The sequence below is a fragment of the Lissotriton vulgaris genome, chromosome 4_2 (genome assembly GCF_964263255.1).
Source record: "Lissotriton vulgaris chromosome 4_2, aLisVul1.2, whole genome shotgun sequence".
Lineage (NCBI taxonomy): Eukaryota > Metazoa > Chordata > Amphibia > Caudata > Salamandridae > Lissotriton > Lissotriton vulgaris.
In genome coordinates, this window is record NC_141692.1 from 5,111,891 (window position 1) to 5,136,136 (window position 24,246).

General features: G+C 43.5%; 1 protein-coding gene across 1 annotated transcript in view; it reads right to left on the bottom strand.

The window, feature by feature from the left end:
* Positions 1–19,628, bottom strand: part of LOC147718105 (uncharacterized) — a 46,155-nt gene extending 26,527 nt beyond the window's left edge. Inside the window, exons 1-3 of the mRNA XM_086919189.1 lie at positions 19,577–19,628; positions 14,320–14,439; positions 4,720–4,875 (exon numbers count right to left, since the gene is read on the bottom strand). Of these exons, the coding sequence (XP_086775315.1) occupies positions 4,720–4,875; positions 14,320–14,439; positions 19,577–19,628 (328 nt within the window). The remainder of the gene's footprint in view (positions 1–4,719; positions 4,876–14,319; positions 14,440–19,576) is intronic.
* Positions 19,629–24,246: the final 4,618 nt, after the last annotated feature.

A 24,246-nucleotide genomic window follows, 5' to 3' on the forward strand; every position in this document is an offset into this window, starting at 1 on the left:
CAATCACCGACTGGAAACCCCTTGATAAAAAAGTTGGGGCGTACACCGAAAGCTTTACGCACTTTAATTTCTGGGTTTGTTACCTTCATGTCCGATCTTGGTCTAAACACCAATTTTAAAAAATCTTTTATAATGAATTGCGGACCAAAGAAGTATAACATCACATCAATTAAATCCGGCAACGATATGTTAAAATGCACTAGCACTTTCCCCTATTTAGGGTTGTTATTCTCCAACTCAGGTTTATGGCATCAACACGCTGCCCTCGCGAGTAATAAAATTGGCAAATCAATTAACTCGATCCTATCCCTTCGCCAACCAAAATTGGCTGACGTCGTTACCCCCCTTCTTACTATCTATAGTACCCAATGTCGACCAACTGGGACTTATGGAGCTGAAGTATGGGGGTATTGTAACAGCTCGGCCCTCCAGGTGGAGGAAAACAGATTTTGTAGGAGGGTGTTAGGGGGAGTCCATTGTGCTCCCACTCTGATCTGTCACAATGAATTAAGGTTGCCATATATTGCTGATTTTATTAAGTCGAGGCCTGCCATTTTTTGGATTAAAATATGGCTAAACTCAGCGGCAACACTAACGCGCAGTATTATAACTGACTGCTTGTCTAGTGATAGATCACATTACATACCCTGGCTTAATGCTGTTAAAAACAGTTTGCAGCGTGTGGGACAAGGAATTTTATTTAGCTCCCCTGATTCCATTATACCCGCCCACAAGAATATTATTAAACGGGCATTAATGGATTTATATACTGAGGAAAGGATGAGTTCAGAATCTATTAAACCAGTGGTCAGTAGATATCTATGTAACATTGACTTAGGTGTTGACAACTCACATAATCCCATAAGATATTTGTCAATGCCTATAGGAAGATGGAATCGGAGTCTCTTATTTAGGTTTCGGGAGGGAAGCATAGTCTATTTGCTTAGCTTCCCTATTGGCTACAACAAAAAACTTGAAGAGTTGGATTGTCCCTGTTTACACGGTGGAAAACAAAATTTATTACATTATTTCTTTTTTTGTGGCCATTATAAATTGTACACTTGCCAATATTTAAAACCAATCCTCCGCAAGTATAATTTACGAGACTCTATTCCTGCTCTGCAATTTTTACAAATGTTACATAAAGACGATGTCATTTACTCTGTCAGTTGTTTCATAAAAGCCTGCGTAAAATCAAGGGCTAGCATGGAACATGGCTAATGGACTATAGTATTATGCCATCCTATGTATCTGTGCACTTTATTATTATACTAGCTACCGAATAGTGACTCCACTGTATATGTGTTTGTTTTGAACCAATTCTCGTGGGAGAACACAAGTATATCTGGAATTTAAGGACACTAAAGGACTAATGTTCCTCTCGTATTATGTGGTATGCTTTTTTGCACTGTATACTTTATGCACTCTATGCCATGTATGCTGCTTAATCTAATTGGATAATTTGTTTTTAAACTAGTTTTTAAAATGTTTTTAAAACTTTCTGTATGTACTTTTATGGATGTACTAAATCCGAATAAAGATCATTTGAATTTGAATTGAATTTGATAAAAAAGTTGAACTAAACTCCACCATTGGGGAGCACATCAAGTTTGCAAACCCAAAGTCCAGGGTAGCCATGATGTCGTTCATTTTCTCTCCTTTCTCAATACTAATGTTAAAATCCCTTCCCCATTCCACAATTACATCTCTGCTATTGACAAAGATTGCATGGATTAGGTCTTCAGTAAGATTGCTCATTACCTCCATAAAGTTACCTTTACTGGTGTTATTATAGAAGTTTACCACCACCATCGTCCAGCCCGCCAATAGCTGGATAGAGACTATTTGATAATAGGATGTATATTTCATCATTTTTATCCCCCGTACATTCATCAAGTTGGGAACATAGACACAGATACCCCCTTTATGTCGGCCATGCATAGAGAGCACTGCTGGGATGTTGAAGGTCTTATATCCATCTATGTGTGTTTCCCCAATTAACCATGTTTCCTGTATACAGAGGATATCAAAGTCATGTATAAACTCCGACCGCTCAGTGTTGGAGATCTTGTCCTTTAGACCATTTATGTTCCAGAACATTACCCTTACCAGTCCTCGTGGATTTCCTACCTTTATTGACGGAGATTTAACATTATCGTTTGGTGGCATCGGTGCTTCCAATGTGTCTATTGTCACTACACCCCCTTTATTCCTCATAGGGTTATTGTCAGTAGTACTAGTTATTGCCTGAACACTATTCATGTAAGTCAGGTCATGGTCACACATTTTTTATATCTAGTCACTCCTTTTATCTCGGTTACCCCTACTAGATCTAATGCGTTCACTATTCCCATTGGTGCGTTCCCTATCTCTTCCATTCTAGGGGGTATTACTTTTTGTCCCGTACCATGCTTTGGGATACACCGTGCGTTTTCCCTATACTTCCTATCAACCTTACTCATCCCAGACCGCCAGTCACAGTCATTTAGACCGGACAGTACTGCGAATCTGTTTTGCCCTGTTGGCATGGTATTCCCCTGCCATCCCCATATCTGTTTTTCTCCGCTCCCTTCCCAATGTCTAGCCTGATTATTGGGTGCATTCCTTGCTTGCTGCCATGTATTCCAGTTATCTGTTCTTACTTGATTCGTGGGGCTATAGAAGAAGGCAAGTGGTAGGATCTCAATGCCTAGTCCCCTGGGACCCCCCCTGATCCCGAATTCCCTCATAATCCTATCAACTGGCACTTTACTGTTAAAATTAATCACGATGCATTCCCCCTTGTTTGGCTTCCTTGATCTACCTACCCAGAACAACCGTCGGGCCATTATGATATGTTGCCCTGCCAACCTCCCTTCTAAGGTGTTGCTAGACAGCCAGTGCATGATTTTATTTTTTAGCTCACTGTAGTCCTCTGTCACTCCCTCCTTAAGAGGTGGTACATATCCTAAAACTAGGACCAGGGATGCTGATTGTGGTGGTAAATTGAGTGTCCGTAGTTTAGTCCGGGAGCTGTCAGGCTTATCAGCAGGATTTACCCCCTCCACCGGTAGATTTGAGGGATTTGTCCTAGGATTGCTCTGTTCTGTGGTATTATTACTCTGTTCTATACCCTCTTCTTTAGCTGGCTCACACTTTGTTTTATTCGGTCTTGGTTCCTTCACTATACAAATTGGTGTCGGACATGAGGGAGGTTTACTGGTTGTCCCCTGCTTACTAAGGTGTATAGCCAAACCCCCTCTTTGATTTTTAGAAGCTACATTCACTGCCCCATATTTATTATCAGCGACTACCTTGACAAGATTATCTACCTTTCATTTAAGGCCTTCAACCTCTCAATGATAGGCAGTGTAAATGATCGTAACAAATGCTCTAAATGAATTATTGTGCCAGCCCCGCCGCTTACCGCCGTTTTTGATGGTTGGTGAGCAGTCTTGACCGGAAATTTAGGAATTACAGGCGAAGATGTAAGCGTAGGGGGTGTGTAAGGTTTTTCCAACGCTTTCTTCAGGAGAGTTTTTACCAGTTTGTTGGAAGTTCTAGGAATCTTCGGCTTCCTGCCCACTTGCCGCCTCCCTCCCCTCCTACTTTTTCCCGTTTGTTTGGGGCAAACTGCTAATCTCATTTGGCACTGTTTTACACTTTAATTTGATCAGACGAAATTCCTCAGACAAAATACTATCACATGATGACAAGCTATCAACAGTGGTAGAATCAGTCACATCTAAATCTGGATCTTCACCCGGGGATATTAAGTTAATTTCAGGGTGGCTTTCTCTATCAGCATGTTCAGGCGTAACAGCATTTCTTATTTTACCTAGGGATGACCTTTTAGCACCAGCAAAGTCCAGGGACAGCCGTTTTTCAGCGCGTGCAATTTCCTTCTCCATATTACGGCAGCTTTGGTAAAAAATCTATCCAAAGGCCATGTAGTGTTACCACTGGGTGCCATAGAGTCAATTGTTTTCCCCTTCCTTTTTTTTGGGCCATTCTACTTTAGGCCCAAGGGGGTCCGGTATACAAGACACACAGTGACAGACGTTCAGTTTGTCTCACTGACTTCTTACCAGAATACGTATAGACAGGCTTTGGGGGAATGGCCCAGTCCAGTCTCTTCCTGCCTCTGAGGCCCACAGAGGGCCCACCCTTTGCCCGGGCTTCGTCCGGCTCATCCCGCGCGCGGTCCTGTGTCGCGGGGGAAGGCGCTGCTATTTGTGCGCCTCCTGGCGCGGTTTCCGGGTGCTTGGACTGCTGGGAAATGTAGTCCCGCAGGCCCGCACTCCGCTCAGCAGCCGCAACTGGATGGTATAATGTGGCGCGGCGGGAGGCGAGCTTCGGGGGCAGTGTGGACACAAAAGTCGATAGCAGGTGAAGCCCAGGGTTTGCACACAGTCACACAGTCTCAAAGATTCTCCAGGAACATACCCTGTATGTTTGTAGTGTTATGTTAGTCGGAGTCTCAGCCTGTATGTACCATGTATGTCCACAGTGTTATTGTAGTTGGGGTCTCAGCCTGTACGTACCCTGTATATATGCAGCATTGTGATAGTTGGAGTCTCGGCCTATACGTACCCTGTATGTTTGTAGTGTTATGGTAGTCGGAGTCTCAGCCTGTACATACCCTGTATGCCCACAGTGTTATGGTAGTCGGAGTCTCAAGCTGTACGTACCCTGTATATCTGCAGTGTTATGGTAGTCGAAACCTCAGCCTGTACGTACCTTGTATATCTCCACCATTGCAGTAGTCAGTGTTGCAGCATGTTCTACTTATCCGAACCACAGTCATGGATGACCTGAAGGAGAGGGTTTTACCACATGCAGTTTTGCTGGCTGGAGTACCGCAATCCTTAAATGCAGTTAGAGTGTTCTTGCTCCCTGTTAGAAAACATATATTTTTCAATTAGCAAAAAGATTTAATCTGCCGGATGTGATCTGGACATGCATGGATGATCTGATGTTACCAGTATTTTAGAGTTTCATGTAAGTCTCTTATATGCTTATTTTCAAAGTACAAACACTGATGCACATTATTAATATTTTAAATTTATCTAATTTTGTGGGTAAAACATTTGTTTATTCTCTCAGAATGTTATGGGAGTATCTCTTTGGCCTTAGGATATTAAACCAGTGGCTTCAAGAGGTCCTTGGAGAGTTCCTTGTGCTATTCTTGCCCCAAATAAAAAAGCAAGCACTGCCCTTCCTCACTCTGAGAACAGTCCAAGGCTCGTTCTAGAAGGTAACATGGGTCGGAAACTCAAAACCCAATAATACACAGAATAAAACTAAATATTTATCTACTCATTGTTTTTTATGTTTAAAGTTATATTTTCAAAAGCATTTTAAGGCACACAAACATTATGCAACACATAGAATCAAAATAAATCAATCATTCAATCAGTCAGCATTTATAAAGCGCAACACTGTCACCCCCGGGGTATCTGGGCTCTGTACCTCAGTCGAAGAACCAGGTTCTGGAGTCTTTTTCGGAAGTCTGTCAACAAAGGGGAGCATACGGATCTGGAGGGGAAGGTTGTTCCAGGTCTTGGCTGTGATGTAGGAGAAGAAAAAGCCATCACTGTGGATGTGGCAGATGGAGAGGTTGTTTGACTGTGAGGGTGAGTGAAGAGAAGCGTAGGTGTCTGGTGGGTTGCTGAAAGTTTAATCGATGGCTGGTCCAAGGACGTGGAGGGCTTTGTAGGTGTGCATGTGGATCTTAAACTATTAAATTTTCTGGGTGGGGAGCCAGTGCATGTCTCTCAATTGGGGGACAATGTGGGCTAATTTGGGGAGGTCCTGGATAACTCTAGTCACAGTGGCCTGTGTGGTCTGACGTTTTCTGAGGAGTTTGTTAGAGATGCTGGTGTAGAGGGCATTGCCGTAGCCGTTATGGCTGATGACAAGGCATGAGTGACAGTCTTTTTGGTGTTGGTTGGGTTCCATCTGGAGCTTTTGCAGAGCATGCTAAGAGGGTGGTAGCAGGAGGAGCCAACTGCGCTAACTTGTCATTTCATAGTCAGTTGGCTGTCGTGGATGATGCATAGGTTGCATGCGTAGTCATCGGTGTGGGTCCAAGTTCTGTACTCCACTGGCTGTGGTCAAATGTAGAAGAGTCCTTCTCGAAGATCAGAACTTCAGTTTTGTGGGAGTTAAGTTGGAGGCACTTGGCTCTCATCCATTAGGCTTTGTTGGTCTTGGCGTTTTGCGTGAGTTGGTTTTGGTGTTGATGGCATCCTCTGTGGGCGAGAGGTTCAGTTGAGTGTTGTCTGCTTAGGAGATTATATTGGGTCAGTCGGATCTGACGACATCGGCAAGGTGGTCCTGTAGATGTTCAACAGGGTGGGGCTGTGGGATGATCCTTGTGGTATGCCACATATGATGTTTTTGAGTGCGGACGTTAAGGGAGGCACTCTGATACTCAGTGTGCGACCTGGGAGGAAGGAGGTGATCCACTTGAGGGAGTCTTGGTGTATGCCTATGTTTTAGAATTTGTTGTTGATGATTCTGGGAGAGTCTATGTTGAATGCAGCGAAGAGGTCAATGAGGGTCAGGTCCACCATTGCTCTACCGCTGAGAAATGTTCTGCTGTCGTCTGAGGCAGCAATCAGTTCATTCTTAGTGCTGTGGTTATCACTATATCCTGATTTGGACTCATCTAGTAGGTGGTTTTGATCCAGGAATTTTGTGAGATGCTGGTTGATGGCTTTCTCAAAAACTTTGGCCTGAAAGGGAATCAGGGAGATCAGAAGATCATTTTTGAGATCGTTGGGGTCACTGGAGGCTTTCTTTCAGAGGCATCTGACGTCTGCATGCTTCCGTCTGACCAGGGTGGTTGCTGTGGAGATGGAGGTGTTGAGGATGCTGTTGAGTTTTGTGTTGATTGGGTTCGTTGTGGGGCTGTAGAGGTGGTGGGTGCAGGGGTTGGTGGGCATCCTGGAGTGGCTGGAAAAACATGATGGCGGAAGTGGTCAGTGCGGTGAGCGGTGACCAGTTGGTGATGGTTTGGCTGATCTTTGCTGGTTGGATGAGCTCATCTGGGTTGATGATGGTCGGTTGGATGTTGAAATTGTTGTAAATGTTGGTGATCTTGCTGTGGAAGTAGTCTGAGAGGGTGTCACAGAGTTCTTGGGAAGGGTGGATGGAGTTTTCCATGGCTGTCAGGTTGGAGAATTATTTGGCTATTTTGAAGAGTTACTTTGTATGGTTGTAAGCAGAGTTGATGTGGGTGGTGATGGCTGTTTTCTTGGCTTTATTGATATGCCAGTGATAGTTGCTGGGGGTTGTTTAGTGAGCAGCTCTGTCAGCGAGGTCCTGGGTTTTAAAGTGAACCTGCTGTCATGTTTGGAGCTCTTATTGGTTTTTGTAGGTTTCAGCAGGGTGACTCTGCCGATGCAGTCGATGAGCCAGGCGACAATGTTCTGCACAACCAGGTCAAAGTCTGTTGAGGTGTCAGGTTTACAGGTGATTAGGCATCGGAGTGGTTGAAGTGTACGAAGGTGCGGTCATTTCAGGTGAGTTCCGTGGTGTGGCTTAATTCAATTCTGTTGCTGAACGTGAAGATGACTCCGCCTCTTTTGTTGGTGCAGTCATCGTGTATCATCCTGTAGCCTTCGGAAGTGGCAGTGGTGATGTCAGGTTTCGAGGAGGGGTTGAGCCGTGTTTCAGTGATGAAGGCAACAACCATGGAGAGAGTGATGATAGTGTTCCAGATTTCTGTGGAGTGTTTGCAAAGTGAGCAAGAGTTTAGCAGGATACAGTGGAGCGGTTACAGGGTGGTGTTGATCTTGTGGGCCGGAGGGCTATTTGTCACAGGAGAAGTTGCAGTATCGGCAGTTGAATGGTCCTTTGGTTAATCATGGGGAGGAGGAGATACAACTGTTTCAATGTCCGGGGTCCAGGCCCAGGATATCCTTGGCAGTGTACTGTCAGGTGGAGGAAAGGTCAGTCCAGGCGCAGGATATAGTCCACTGGCAATACATTGGTAGTGTGTTGGCGAAGTCTGTGTGGGTCTGTGAGTGGGAGTGTGACTGGGTGTTTTTTTTCATTAAGGCAGGATATAAAATCCATTGCTGAATCCCAAGGGGGCTGTGATGAGCGCCGCAGTGGATCTGCAAATCCATGCATATGGATAAAAAAATGTTTTGAGGAAATTTCTTCAATATCATTGCTCTCTGCGACCCCTGTATGTGTAACGGGTTAAGGGGCAGCATATCCTTCACCTTCCCATCCCCCTCAATTGACAACCTGTGGAAATATTCTTCACACCTGGTATGTACTCCAAATGGAACTATAATGCCATTTGGCAATGCAGGAAGTTGCTTTGCTGGCCCCCTTAAATGTAAACTAGCTAAGCAACAGATTATGAACCATGATAAAGGTAAAATCTGTTCCTTACAAGTACTTTCAAAAATGTTCAAATCCCCACCAGCTAGCCAATGCCTCACCTTCTACTACAGACTATGTTAACTCATAACCTCAGATGGCATGCAAAGCAAAAGCTATCCCCTGTTCTCTTTCTTTCCTTACCTGCAACAAAGCAACCTCCAAACCATGCTAACTGGTATTGGTCAACACACCTGACAGTTCATGTGTTTTAAACTGTTTCAGGGAAATCGCATTCACCAACTCCTTTTTGATGGAATCAAATTCCAAACTCAAGTTGCCACTCAACAAGACCTTATAAGATATTTTTTCTCACTACAATTGGGGATGAAATATGCATAGAAATATAGAATTCTAAATAACGAATGCAATTGATTGCTATAACAAGATTCTCCTTTGATTCCATACCTTGGGTCGACAGCTTATACCTGAGATAATTCACTGATTACTTTGGTTACCTACACTTACTAGCTCTCAGAGTAACCCCTCTCTGTTTCAAAATTGTCAAAACTACTCCCAACGTTTTGACATGCAACTCTTCAACTCTCCAATAGACCAAAATATAGTCCTAAAAACACTTTATATGGGAAACACTCTTGACCATCAGCTCTAAGCTCTCTGGAAAATTGCAGATGCCAAACCAAATGTTTAAATCTATCTGCTCCCCCACGGTTAACAAAAGATGTCGAATGGCCACTCTCACTATGTATTCTGGTGATATGCCGAAGACAAATTTAACTAAAAAATCTTAGCTCCATTCAAGGAACTCAACATCTCAGTGATATTGGGAAGGGATTGTCTATCCACCCATATTCACTCATTTAGACCCCTTACATCTATACACATCCTCAGAATCTCATTGCTTTTCCTAGTTAACATCACTGGCAATAGCCATTCCGAACCCTCAATGGGCTCGATAATACTCTATTCACAAAAAGAATGCTACTCCTGTCTCACTTTTTCTCTCTTAGTGAGGGGTACACGTCTAGGTTTATGCACAACCACATATGCATCCAATTTCCAGACAATCAACAATTGTGGACATGATTCATCACCAGCTTGAGGTGGAAACATGCCCAAAGAACCACTGCCATTAGAGCCGCCATCAGTCCTTGCACTGTGTGCACTCTGAGCTATGTTCTTGCTGAAAACATCGGCTGAGCAAAGAGATTCTTGAGTAAGTCCTGAGGATCAACAATCGTCTATGGAGGTAAAAAAGCACAAGCACATTGGGTATTGAAGAAGACTCTGATTAAGTTGTTCTCTTTTGATTGCTGAAGCTTGGTCTTTTGGGAATTCACCAATAAGTCTTGTTCTTGAAGGACCTTCAAAAACAGATGAACATCCTCCCGAGCCTTACTGAAAAAGGAAGCAGGCAACAACCAGTCACCAAGATAAGGCAACAGAGAAACACCAGATAAATGAGGAAATGAAACTACAGGAGTGGATGTCCTTGAAAATGCAGCTCCTGCTGAACCTTTTGAAACCCAGAGACTATCAAAAGATACATCTGAAAGGAATTTAGACAAAATTCCATATTTGCCACCATTTTGATTACAATCACCAGAGTTGGAAATACTTCAGAAAGACTAGCGTGGCATAAGCAGCACATGCATTTTCTTATTTTCTGATGTGTCCCATTTTCACAATTGAGACACATCTGCTACATCCATAAAGTATTGCCTCTTCAAATGCAAGGTTTGAGGTAGATGTCACAGAAGGTAGGATGGTATTAAACTTTGGAGTAGAAGGAAATTTCAAATCAAATTCTGGGAAGAGGCATCTCTTGTTGGGAAAATGGGGAATGGTTGATGAATCTGGACTCCCATTCTTTCTTTAATATACCCTTGATAATAGGATGGTGGGGAAACTCGTCTCCATTTAAAAAACAATATTGGGAACACAGTCCCTCTTTTTGCTGGGTTTTGTGCACAAAACCAAGGCAGTCTATGATATGGTCATGAACTGTGACCCCTGGACATATTTTCCCCTTTGAACTTTCTCAGGTTCATCCTCTGCCTCTTTCAGGCACTTGTGTCTAGTCTCTGACAACACAGAGTCTACAGCCTCCTAGGCCAGGATTTGTCAATCAGGCCTTGAGATGTGCAGGAGCTCCTCACTTTCTTCACTTTCCACAGCTCAGACTGATGATGCTGCTTCTCTGTGGCCCTAGGACAGTCCACAGTAGAAACTCAGCTAGCAGAAGCACTAAAGCAGCATTTTTCCTGCTTATAAATGCTGCTAAGAGACTTGACCTCGCTACACATGGGATCTCGGACACAACATTTACCCAGCTGTCCCCTGCTCCATATATCCACCGATGCACATTGGGACCAATCCCAGATGCTGACACAGACATGCAGCCCTAGATCCATGTGATAACTATCCCTGCCCCAGCCCAGCACAGAGGCTGCTAACCCACTGCAAACCTGTGCAGGATTCACACAAAACACCTTAAAGGAGAAACATCTCTCTGTCAGGAGTCACAGCTGCCTCATGAGGTTATGACTAGGAGAGGAAGAGAGAGATGAGGAGTAACTACACTCATGACAAACCACCTCTCAATGTTTGGACAAATTTCAATTTCAAAATGAATCAAACGACCCTCATAAACATTATATTGCAATGCTTTAAACGGACTCTTTGAAATGGATTTAGGTTACACTGCAGCATCAGTTCTTGCCCTGACCCATCTTGAGGACTCAGGACCACTGTGTACCCGACAACCTAATCTGCCTATTCCTTTGTTAATATGGGGGCTAGCATACAGAACATTTGAGTCTTTCCTGAAATAGTGCCCAATATGTGCACCAACAGCTCAGTGTGTTCACATGCCCCACTACTGGGATAGGAGGGGTTCCAGGCAGCACAGGGGACAGATGCTCTGTAAGAGGGGACCTGCATGTTTCCAATCCTTGGAATAATAGGGACAGTGCAAGTTAGGATTCTGTTGTCATTGGGTACAAGGAGAGTGTGTTCCAGTTGGGGCACTGCATTGATATGCATCAGCAGAGCTGCATGTGTCCTAGTGATGGAGCAGCAGAGCTGCAGCTGCAAGGCAGGGAAGAGATGCATGGACAGAGCTGTATGTGTCCTGGTGGTGGAGCAGCAGAGCTGCAGCTGCAAGGCAGGGAAGAGATGCATAGAGAGAGCTGTGTGTTTCCCAGTGGTGGATTGGAAGAGCTGCATGGCAGAGAAGAGATGCATTGGCAGAGCTGCAGGTGTCTCCGTGTACGAGTAGCACAGCTGCTGCAGCAGGTAAGGGATGAGATGCATGGATAGAGCTGTGTGTGTCCGGGTGGAGTAGTAGCAGAGCTGCAGCTGTGGGGAATTGATGAGATGCATTGACAGAGCTGCGTATGTCCCAGTGGTGGAGGAGCAGAGCTGCAGCTGCAAGGCAGGGATGAGATGTATTGGCAGAGCTATGTGTGTCCTGGTGGTGGAGAAGCAGAGTTGCAGCTGCAAGGCAGGGATGAGATGTGTGGACAGAGCTGTGTGTGTCCTGGTGGTGGAGCAGCAGAGCTGCAGCTGCAAGGCAGGGATGAGATGCATGGACAGAGCTGTATGTGTCCTGGTGGTGGAGTAGCAAAGCTGCAGCTGTAAGGCAGGGATGAGATGCATGGGCAGAGCTGTATGTGTCCTGGTGGTGGAATAACAGATGTGCAGGTGCAAGGCAGGGCTGAGATGCATGGACAGAGCTGTGTGTGTCCTGGTGGAGGAGCAGCAGAGCTGCAGATGCAAGGCAGGGTTGAGATGCATGGACAGAGCTGCGTGTGTCCCGGTGGTGGAGCAGCAGAGTTGCAGCTTCAAGGCAGGGATGAGATGCATGGGCAGAGCTGTATGCGTCCTGGTGGTGGAGTAACAGATGTGCAGGTGCAAAGCAGGGCTGAGATGTATGGACAGAGCTGTGGGTGTCCTGGTGGAGGAGCAGCAGAGCTGCAGATGCAAGGCAGGGTTGAGATGCATGGACAGAGCTGCGTGTGTCCCGTTGGAGGAGTAGTAGAGCTGCTGCTAGGAAAGGATGAGATGCATGGACAGAGCTGTGTGTGTCCTGGTGGTGGAGTAGCAGAGCTGTAGTTGCATGGCAGGGATGAGATACATGGGCGGAGCTGTGCGTGTCCTGGTGGTGGAGGAGCAGAGCTGCAGCTGTAGGGAAGGGATGAGATGGATGGACAGAGCTGTGTGTGTCCTGGTGGTGTAGCAGCAGAGTTTCAGCTGCAAGGCAGGGATGAGATGCATGGACAGAGCTGTGTGTGTCCCAGTGGTGGAGCAGCAGAGCTGTATGTGTCCTGGTGGAGCAGCAGAGCTGCAGCTTCAAGGCAGGGATGGGATGCATGGACAGAGCTGTATGTGTCCTGGTGGTGGAGTCGCAGAGCTGTAGTTGCATGGCAGGGATGAGATGCATGGACAGAGCTGTATGTGTCCTGGTGGAGCAGCAGAGTTGCAGCTTCAAGGCAGGGATGGGATGCATGGACAGAGCTGTATGTGTCCTGGTGGTGGAGTAGCAGAGCTGCAGTTGCATGGCAGGGATGAGATGCATGGGCGGAGCTGTGCGTGTCCTGGTGGTGGAGGAGTAGCAGAGCTACTGCTGCAGGGAAGGGATGAGATGCATGGACAGAGCTGTCTGTGTTTCAGTGGTGAAGCAGAAGAGCTACAGATTTTGGGGTTGGATGAGATGCTGTGGGGAAGGGATGAGATGCATGGACAGAGGTGCATGTGTCCCATTGGTGGAATAGCGCAGGTGTTGTAAGGAAGGGATGAGAAGCATTGACAGAGCTGCGTGTGTCCCAGTTGTGGAATAGTGCAGGTGCTGTAAGGAAGGGATGAGGGTCATGGACAGAGTTCTCTGTGTCCCAGTGGTGGAGCAGCAGAGATGCAGCTTTTGGGAAGGGATGAGATGCATTGGCAGAGCTGCATGTGTCCCATTGGTGGAATAGCGCAGGTGCTGTAAGGAAGGAATGAGATGCATGGATGTTGCTACGTGTGTCCCAGTGGTGGAGCAGCAGAGCTGCTGCTGTAGGCAAGGGATGAGATGCGTTGACAGAGCTGTATGTTTCCCAGTGGTGGAACAGAGCAGGCGCTGTAAGGATGGGATGAGATGCATTGGCAGAGCTGTGTGTGTCCCAGTGGTGGAACAGAGCAGGCGCTGTAAGGAAGGGATGAGATGCATTGGCAGAGCTGTGTGTGTCCTGGTGGAGGAGTAGCAGGGCTGCAGCTGTAGAGAAGGGATGAGATGCATTGAAAGAGCTGTGTGTGTCCCAGTGGTGGAACAGAGCAGGTGCTGTAAGGAAGGGATGAGATGCATTGGCAGAGCTGCATGTGTCCCGGTGGTGGAGCAGCAGAGCTGCAGCTGTAGGGAAGGGATGTGATGCATGAACAGAGCTGTGTGCGGCCTAGTAGTGGACTAGTGGAACAGCAGCAAGGAAAGACTCTTAAGGGCCAAATGTAGGAACATTAAAAACAATATTTTCCAAATGGTATTTTTTCCCAAATGGATATTGGGTAATCGCGTTTCCTAATGTATGAACCATGTATTTTATATTTAGCGATACCTAATGGGTCACAAAGAGACCTTTTGCATGAATATTAATGAGGTAGGTCACAATTCAAGACCCCTTAGGAATGGCGGCCATCACAGAGATGGTGGCTTATTGAGGACTACTGATGGTATGACTCATTTTCTTGTTGAAAACTCGACATAGGAGGGATTTACCATTTGCGGTAAATACCTCACTCTGAGGTAATGCGAGAACTGTGGGCAGTAAAGGATAGATTTCAGCAACAGAGTGCATATTAACCAATAATCCATCAGGGGTGACACGGATAAGCAGCAGAGCATGCTGAAGATCAAACAGGAGCTTGTGGCAGAGCCGTGCACGGCATTACGGGTGCACCAGCATCTAGATTTCACAAACCCACTCTTTGGCTCTTGGCACTTACCTATTGTAAAGTTCTCAAGACCTTGAACGCAGTGAGTGACGTCAGCGGGGCAAAGACTGTAAATGCCGGAGCAGGTGGAGGTTCCCACAGAGAAACACTTCTCACAAAGTAGGCAATTCACTGAAATAAAATATAGTCCTCATTATCTAGATTTTTTTTTCTTAAGAATGAAATGTAAATGATAATATACAGAACAATTAAGATTCATAGTCAGAGGGAAGGCGAAAAGAAAAAGAACAAGGAAAATCACAATAATGCATTACTCCCCCTTTTTAACCCTTCCTGGTTGAGTCTTGCCTCACAAAAACCCACCCACCCAACCCCGACCCTACCCACCCCTGAGGGAGTTGGCCTTGATCTGTTATCGTTAGTTTGGATTCTTGCTTGTTTTCTGCTTAATAATTGGCCCATTCTTCTCAATCAATCTTGTCAATGGTGCCCAGATGTTTAGTCCCTTTGTTCGGGAGCATAGTCCCCTTCTTGGCTTTTTCCTGATTATAGTTTGGTAATAAAAGAGATAGAGACATTGCTTGGTATGCAAGACATAAATGGAGGATTGCCAAGCCGATGAACACTAGTTTTTGTCCAAGCTTCCCCTGAGTGTTCTGGGCTACCCCAAGTCATATCAAGGTTGGAGAGAGGACCCAGTCGACTCCTTAAAGAAGTTGGTAATCTCTAATTTGAGTTTACTAAGGGCATCGCAGGGGGCAAAGATGTGAATCAGAGCTGCCTGAAATAAGGCACACCAGGGGCAAAAGGTTCCTCTCCCCGTCCGCCATTTGGCAATTCTTTTAGAAGTTTATGTAAGCAAGAAGCATGTTTTGTAGTATAGAGCCTGGAGTCCGGCCGGGATTAAAATATTCCGTGCTAATTCGGTTGAGCGAAAAAATAGGGGGAATATTAACAAGGAACAGGGAAAAATAATGCTAAGGGCGCTTAGCGTTAATTTTTTTAGCACCCACTATTGCTGGATAATATCGCCTGGTTACCGCTTTATTAACAACGCTAACCGCCTAGGCGATAAAAAAGTCCAGCAATAGCGGCATTTTGGGAGGTTATTGCTGGTAATGCAGCGATAAAACTACAAGGATGGGGATATCCTAGTTGATAGCCCATGGTGGACTCAGCCATGTCATCCACCTCCCTTTGGATTACATGGCTAAGTCTGAAAATTAGCAGACGTAAAAAGCAGCGTTAACCGTGGTTGCACTGCTTTTTTTGTCTCTAACAGGGTTAGCGTGAAGCTTGATAACTCTAGGATAGCTCTGGAACGCCCACTTTTTATCTCATTAGAGATGCAAAGGGAAGCGTAGTGAAAAAGAGTGCTAACATGCAATTTTGCATGTTAGCACCCTGTTGTTGATAGGGCGATATTTTAATCTCCCCTTCTTTGGCTTTTAAAGCCAAAAAAGCTGAGATAAAACCCTTGTTAATATGCCCCTTGGTTTTCTGAGACTTCAGTTTTAACTCACCCATATCATCTTTCATTCGTGAGTTAAAAAGATTATAAACTACTTGTATAGATAGGTCTCCATTCCTTCTCAATTTATCAATTATATAATTATTAGCAAATCCTATTGGCCCCCACCTTTCTTATATAAAAAATCTCCAATTTGGAGGTATTTGTAAAAATCCCTCCGATCCAGCTCAAACCAGTCTTTGGGATTATCGAAAGAGGCCAGACCTATTGGAGAGAAAAAAGCTCCAAGCTTGGTCCGCCATGCGTCGCACCATCTTTGAATGGGCCTTTAAAAATGTCTGGTAAATTGGGATAATTGCAGAGTGGTGTATAGTAATTGAGCCAACCCCCACTGATTAGATTTCCAACTGACTTCCAGATTCTAAGTCCCCTTTTAGAGTTTTACAGCTAACTTTCTTATAGTGGCTGTCATTTAGGAATCTCCAAGCCCAGCCCCACGCTTCCACCCCATTATAAATTCAAGGGGGGAGGTGTGGCACCGCGGCCAGGCCAACTGACGCTGGAATCTGGGGATCACGGTTCGATCCCCGGTGGCAGATTAGCCCAGCATGTGAGTCTGGGCAATAGGTTGCTTAATCTTCCCGACCGCCCCCAGCGCCTAGAGACTGTTACGGGTGATTGTTTCGCTTTACAAATGTGGATTATTATTATCATAAGGGGGTCGGTAATTCTTCAAACTCGCTAACTTTTGGCTTCTCTTTAGGCCTGGGCAGTAAATTTTGTTCCATTCGTGGAATTTGCGGAATTTGGGTAAATTGCCCAAAAGTGTACGTTCCGCGACTTCGCAAACTTTTTTGCTTGTTTGTGTTCTCAAATGTGTGTTTGCGAAACATTTCCCCTTGAGGACGCAAACAGCAGTTGCGAACAATAAAAAAACATTGGGAACATGCAATTCCGCGTGTTAGCAGAATTTCTGCATGTTCGGTGAGATTGTTTACCATTTCGCGGAGATTTGTGGAACGAGATTAGGCGAATTCCATCCACCCCTCCTTCTCTTGTATTAGAACTAAATTGTATAGAAGTAAAATGGCCCAATAAGCGAGTCTTATACTTGGTAGAGCCAGTCCTCATCTCTCCCTAGGTAAAGAAAGATAGTCATATGCCCTTCTTGGCTTAGCGGATGCCAAGATAAATTAAGAAAATGGGTACACAAGTACAACAGGTGTAGTAAAGTTACCAGTCCCAGACTTTCAACAAGTTGGGCTTTAGCGCCAGTGGCCCCCAGTGTGCCAATGTTTGTTGACGCCCCCCAGTAACCACCACTGCCACAGATTCACTCACTACCACCCTTTAACAGAGCCCCTCAAGTCTCCATAATCACTCTCAGATTAATTGTGTTAGTATTATAGTGAAGGTTCATACCAGTGAAGGGTTTCAGAGCACTATACATCTCACACACACACACTACACACAGACAATGAATCCATTGTGTTTCACTCAGTCTATAGGAAATGTTACATGATTCAGAGGACTACAAAGCAGACAGTAAAGTTTAAGAGTGCTTGGTCTGGAGAAGCACAGACTCAGATTTTAAAAATCAACGTCATGGTTGGGGGTTCCCTATTATAAAAAGAAATGATGTCTACCCAAATGAACCCTTTTCCCAACATTAGGATATTGAAAGACACGGGGGCTTGTTTACGAGCCCCGCGTGCCACTGGAACGTCAATTTCAATGACATTACGGCAGCGCACATGCAGAGCCATATCTACGAAGCCACCGAAAACCACACTGCATGGCCTTTCAAGGCCTCATAGATATTGTGTGAGGGAACCCGGCGTAAGTTGCTGCATTACCTCACACAGCGATAGGGAGTGATGTCATGGAAGTTTTCAGGGGTGCTTCCACATAGCACCCATGGCTTTTGACATATTCCCAGATTCATAGCATGCTGTAAACCTGGGACTGCATTAAAAGCCTATGCCTCTCCAGGGGTAGCACAACAGTTGTCTTTGTGAAGGAAGGTGTCCCTTTCTGCCCAAAATCAACCTGATTCCATAGCAGACACCCATGCACTATTCTGCAAGGGGGCCTGCATTGCTGCTCAACAGCCATTTCTGCACCCGCGGAGTAAAAGTGAACACAAATGGACCATTTCTCATTGATGCAGTGCATTCCTGCCCTTTTCTTTAGACATAGGGGAGTGGTGCAGGAAGGCTTGCGGCGCTGCGCTATGCCAATAATTAGTAAATGTTGCCCACAGTGCCTCTACCTGAAATCAGCGACAGGTGCGGTGGCATCAGTCGCACCGTCCTAGAGCTGGCCCTGACTTTCAAAGCCCACCCACTCCACTGTAATCCAGCACCTCAAACCTGCCGAAATATGACAGGTGGAAAATTAATGAGAAACACCGGATATAGGGATTTAGGTGCATGATGCATTATTCTGCATTTTTTAAACAGATTTTTGAAAGTGCTCTAGATTAGACCTTTGGAGCCTTGAATTATTTAAGGAGTGATAAATAGCACGCTGCCTGTGGCACTAATTACAAACAGGGTTGTACATTTTATATTTGAATTACGAGTTGGGAGATAATTACTGCACCCCCACTATTTCCCCAGATAGATTCTGGCAGGTTAGGCCTGCCCAAATATGTATGGGGAAGAGAAGTCTGAAAATATTTCAAGCCGTGCAGATGTTTGCACTTTAAATATTGATTCTACCAACCCAGCCTCACAGGTGAGAATAGAGTTGGGCAGCATGGAAGATATAGCATAGAGGCCGGTGGGAAATATTGTGTCTGAGTGGCAGAGAAAAGAGGGTGGGGGGTGAATAACTGGTCAGCAGTCTACAAATGCTATCCATGGGTATCGAACAATATACATGACCAGTCACCTAGCATAAGACAGAGAGTCCTAATAGATCCTACACTGAGATATGTTGACAATTAACTTTTAATAGGTGATCTAAGCTCCCACCAACCACAAATCATCAACAAGACAAACGGCAACACCTGCAAATCAGGCAAACTCTGAGGCGCACACATGAAGGGGGAACTACTCCAAGCGGGAAACTTAATGTTTACTAGACACCACTGACCCTGGCTCAGAACAGTATCAGGTGCCATCCAGGAAGAACCCTTCCTGGTGGACAAGGAAGGGACATGCAAGTCTATGCAGTGCTGGGGGGTCTCCAGCGACGGTCTCCTGGCATTAAGAGTCAGGGCACATATTTACTTTGCATGGTACAAAAGCAACATACCCCCTGAAATGTGATTTATCAAGCCATGCATGGTCAATGTGTGTGATCCTAAGGGGCTTTATAAAGCCAGAGTACCAAGAGTAAGCTTGGGCTCCTCACTGACGCCAGTTCACCGCTTGGAGCAAGATTAATTTGACTCTGTGGGAGCTCAGCCAGAGCACATATCAAGAGTAAAGACTCTCCCTCACATAATATAAGCAGGGGTCTCCAAACTGGTCCTGGAGGGCCGGATCCATGCCAGATTTTTAAAATCACTACATGTATCTCAATGGGGATATCCAAAAAATCTGGCATGGATCCGGCCCTCCAGGACTGGTTTGGAGACCCCTGAATAAAGGATGGGGCTTTAAATTTGAAAAGAGCCTTTTGGATGCCAAAGGTATGACTCACCATTACCTTGAAGTGGGGTATAGAGAGGTACATGTTGAAAGTTTCCCTAAGGCGGTGAAAGGAAAGCACTAACCTGTCTGGCTGTCTCAAGAGCTTCTCAGACATCACTGAATCATCACGTTATCCCTGTGGAGCTCCTGGACGACTGTGGGGGACATGAATGAATGGATGAATGACCCCTCTTACCTCCAGCAATGAGTGCACAGAGCAGGATCGCGGCTGTGAGGAGAGTCCTCATGGTGCACTGGAGTAGGTTGGGTGGCAGAGTGTGGGCTGGAGCAGCTGAGCTTGTCTTCTACACATCCACTGCTGAGGGCATGGATTTTTATACTGCAGAAGGGGTGGGGTCAAGGCTACCTGAGCCGCCCACAAGGTAAAAAAATTGATGACCCTTACTGTGATTGGTGTGCTCCTGAGACAGCCCTTCTGCAAAACAGAGTTTGTGAACTTATGTAATGCACACATCTTGAGTAAATACATCCTAAAAGCTCTTCTCAGCTGAGGGCTTCTAGCAGCATTGTGACCTTTTATTGTTGTTATAAGTTACCTCATTAATGCCCTGATATATTTCATAGGTAAACCATAAAAAAAAAACTAAGACATTTCCACCCAAGAAGCAGACTGCTAAAATACCTAGAGAGCGTTTCTTTCTGGTTACTAAGCAGGAACAAAATGTGTTTCATTAAAAGTATTTGTTAGGGAGATAGATTTGTGTCTTTTCTTCTTTTTAAAAAAAAAAATGTCACCAATTACTGTTTTTACATCTAAAGTTGCTATCTGATGACCCTCCTTAGACATGTTTAGATGACAATATAGGTTTTCTTTATATAATCAATTTTGTTAGAAGTAATTAAAGTCTTGTTTGTGCTTTTTCCAATATGCTTGGTGATTGATCTGCATCTCTGCCCTCTTTGCTGATGTCGCTCCTGTCCTATTTGAGTACTACAGCACTGTTATTTGTTCTGTTGTAGTAGGGTAAACCTACAATGTGAATGCACCATCGTAATTGCTTGTGTGGCAAGTAGACTGTTGTTATAAGAGGAGTTTGGTCCAGCACATACACCAGTCCTAAATCAAAGTTCAATTCACTCTCACCTGAGAATACTTTGCTTTTAACGTTTCGGTTGTTTTAATATTTGTTAGATCCTTCATCATGACCATTCCATCACTCCTCTCAGTAGTGCTGTTTCACTCTTAAACCTGCTTGTCTATGCTCTCCTGGTCAATCTGGGTACATTGTGGTTGTGCAATTTCTTTTCCATCATGTTTCCTTCTTTTCCTCATGGAGCCTTCTCCTAGTACTCCAGGTCATCCCTGGAACCTCTTGTCTGTTAATGATACTGCATAATCCTCCTCCACCCCTATGTCTCCTTTCTCTTACAATAGGGGCTACACCTGGAGACACACTAGCTTCATCACAGTTCATGATTACTTCTCTCTTCAACAATACTCATAAAGATTCCTTTGCAGCTAAGAAACTTCAGTGCATGCCAAGCTGTGTCCTCTCTGCCCTTTCTTCATGTACATTGGCTGCTAGCCTCCTGTCCCATATAATTTCCTTTCTAATGTGCAACTGGTATTATTTGCATTAGTAATTTGTTTCCACAGAACAGCCCAACATCCTACAGCTGTTTTGCCGATTTCTCTTGAGATACATCTGACACATATGTGGGTCATGTACTTATTACTTTTTAGGGATTGAATACAAGATGCATGGTACTGGCTCAGTGGTAAATATGCATGTGAAATCAATGTTACTGCGTGGAAATGCAGCACTGGTACCATGCTATTCTGGGTATGCAGACAAAATATTGAAATTTAAATATCGATCTACAATTTTATCGATGTTTAAATATTGAAGGGACATAATATAGAAGGTAAGTTATATCGATAGATTTTAATATCGATATTAGTAATATTGATGGTTTAAAATTCGATTTTAGTAATATCGATGTTAATAATTTTCATGTTAATAATATCGATTTTTATATTATTGTTTTGTACATTATTATGTGTTTATTATGTTTTTAATTTTTTTTAATATAATTTAATTAGATGTTTTATTTTAGTACTGTAGCAGGTGGTGGGTTTTTAAGGGAATAGGGTGGGAAGTAATGTAATTATATTATATTAATTATTAGGAATTATAAATTAATTTTAATTATTTGGTAATTCGTTTGGTAATTCGTTTTAATTAATTGGTGTTTAATTTTTATGAATTCATTAATTGATAATTATGTTCTGTAGCGGGATGTGGGTTAATCGGGGAATAGGGTGGGAAGTAATGTATTTATACTAAATTAATTAGTATTTATTAGGAATTATACATTGATTTTAATTAGTTGGTAATTAATTTTAATTAATGGTAATTCATTTTTATTAATTGATTAATTGATAATTATGTTCTATAGCGGGTTGTGGGTTTATAGGGGAATAGGGTGGGAAGTAATTTAATGATACTAAATAATTATTAATTATTAGGAAATATAAAATAATTTTAATTACTTGGTAATTAATTTTTAATAATTGGTAATTAATTTTTATTAATTGATAAATATGTTCTGTAACGGGTTGTGGGTTTATAGGAGAATAGGGTGGGAAGTAATTTAAATGTAATTAAGTAATAATGATTTTTAATTATTTATGTTGATAATTAAATAATTGTTAATTATTAATTAATTGGTAATTAAATATTATAAAATAGTATTTTTTATTATAAAAAATAGTTAAATATTTATTGATAATCATGTTTTTAATAATTATGTATTGGTATTTGTAAATGGTTTATATTTATTTAATAGTTACATTTTTTATTATTTTTTTTTTATTTTATTTATAAGTATGTTATTTTTACCTCTACGCTATCCAACACTTTCCCTACTGTTGCACTCTCTGGAGTGGGAATAGTAATTGTTACCCCTACGCTATTCAACATTTACCCTACTGTTCTCTCTTCCTTGCTAAAATTAAAAAACTTGAACTTGCCTACCATTCCTCGAACACCGAATCCTCCCTTAAGGAACTGATTGAGGCTAAAATCTCTTTCAATAAATTTACCACAGATGCCGCTTCGAACTTATAAATGCATTGTACGATATTATGGTGGTCAGAAAAAAATGGGGAAATTACTTGCCAATTATTTAAAAAGTTGTAAGGAACGAAAGAGGATTGAGCTAATTAAGTCATCCACTGAGGATTCCTTATTTAAAGATAAAGACATTCTTAATGAATTCTTGCTTTTTTATAAAAACCTATATACTCCAGAGGTTGTTCCTTCCTCGGAGGATGTTCTCTCTTATTTTCACTCTATCTCCCCTCCCCCCTCAACTCATGTAGACTTCAAACCTTTGGAAGCTGATATTTCACTTTCTGAAATTTCTCACGCTATCTCCAAATTGCGTCATGGTAAAGCACCTGACCCGGACGGGTTTACCATTAAATTTTACAGTCATTTCGCTTCTCTTCTCTTGTCTAAACTCTTACTTCTATTTCAATCTTTCCAGAATTCTGGTCTTTCAAGTGGGTCTTTTCAACAAGCCTTAATTTCCTTAATACCTAAAAAAGATAAGGATCACTCTTTATGTAAAAATTATCGCCCCATCTCTTTGGTAAATACAGACTATAAGATCTTGGCTAAAATTTTGGTTCTTCCCCTGGTCCCCATTTTGCCCGCTTTAATTGGCCCTGAACAATCCGGTTTCGTAAAAGGTCGTTTATCTTCGGATAATTCTAGGGTCTTTTTCAATATCCTGAGTAAAGCTTCTTCCTTAGACACTCCATTGGCAGCTATCTCGCTCGATGCGGAGAAAGCTTTCGATCAAATTGTTTGGGATTTTATGTTTCAGGCTATCTCTTGGATGGGCATTCCCCCCAAATTCATTTCTCTTATTTCTTTACTTTATTTTTGTCCCCAAGCGTTGGTCTTTGTTAGTGGTACAGCTTCTGATTATTTTAATCTCCGAAGAGGAGGTAGACAGGGCGGTCCCCTTTCTCCCTTATTGTTTGTTTTGGCCTTAGAACCCTTTCTTACCAAAATTCGCCAGGAGGAGTCTGTTTCTAGTTTTCACTTTGCTTCTCAGGAAGTTAAGCTCTCGGTATATGCGGATGATATTCTTTTCTATTGTTCGGATCCAATAGCTTCTCTTCCCTCGTTCTTACAACTGGTCTCCTCCTTCTCAGCCGTTTCAGGTTACCGTCTCAATGTAGATAAGTGCAAAATTCTTCTTTTTAATTCTTCTTGTCAGAAGCATCTTTTTGATACCTCTGGTTTCTCGTGGCAACCAATTAAAATTAAATACTTAGGTATTCGGTTTGCCCCCCTCATGTCGGACACTTTGAAATTTAATTTTGACTATATTTCCCAAAAATTTGAATCTTCCATCTCCCGTTGGAATCCACTTTTCTTGTCCTGGTGGGGCCGTCTAAATCCGATCAAGATGATGCTTTCACCTCTTCTTTTATACACTATTTCCATGATACCAATCCATGTTCCTGATAATTATTTTAAGAAAATAGACTCTATTTTGTTAAAATTTCTGTGGAAGGGTAAAAAACCCCGTATTGCACTTACTTCTGTGCGGAAGGATAAATCCCAATCGGGAGTTCGATTCCCGGATTTCAAAGCTTATCATCGTGCTTTTTTTGCTTAAACAATCGGCTCGCTGGCTTTCTTCGGATCTTCCTTTTTATCCGCCCCTATGATTAACAATTGAATCTTCCTTTATTTCTCCCTTTGATTTTTGTGAACTTTTATTCTTCACCTCCCCTCTGACCCGTCTCCGTATTCCTAATATTTCTCACTCCCGCAAACTTCTCTCTCCCCACTTATCTTCCTCCTACCCCTCCATTTCCTCGAC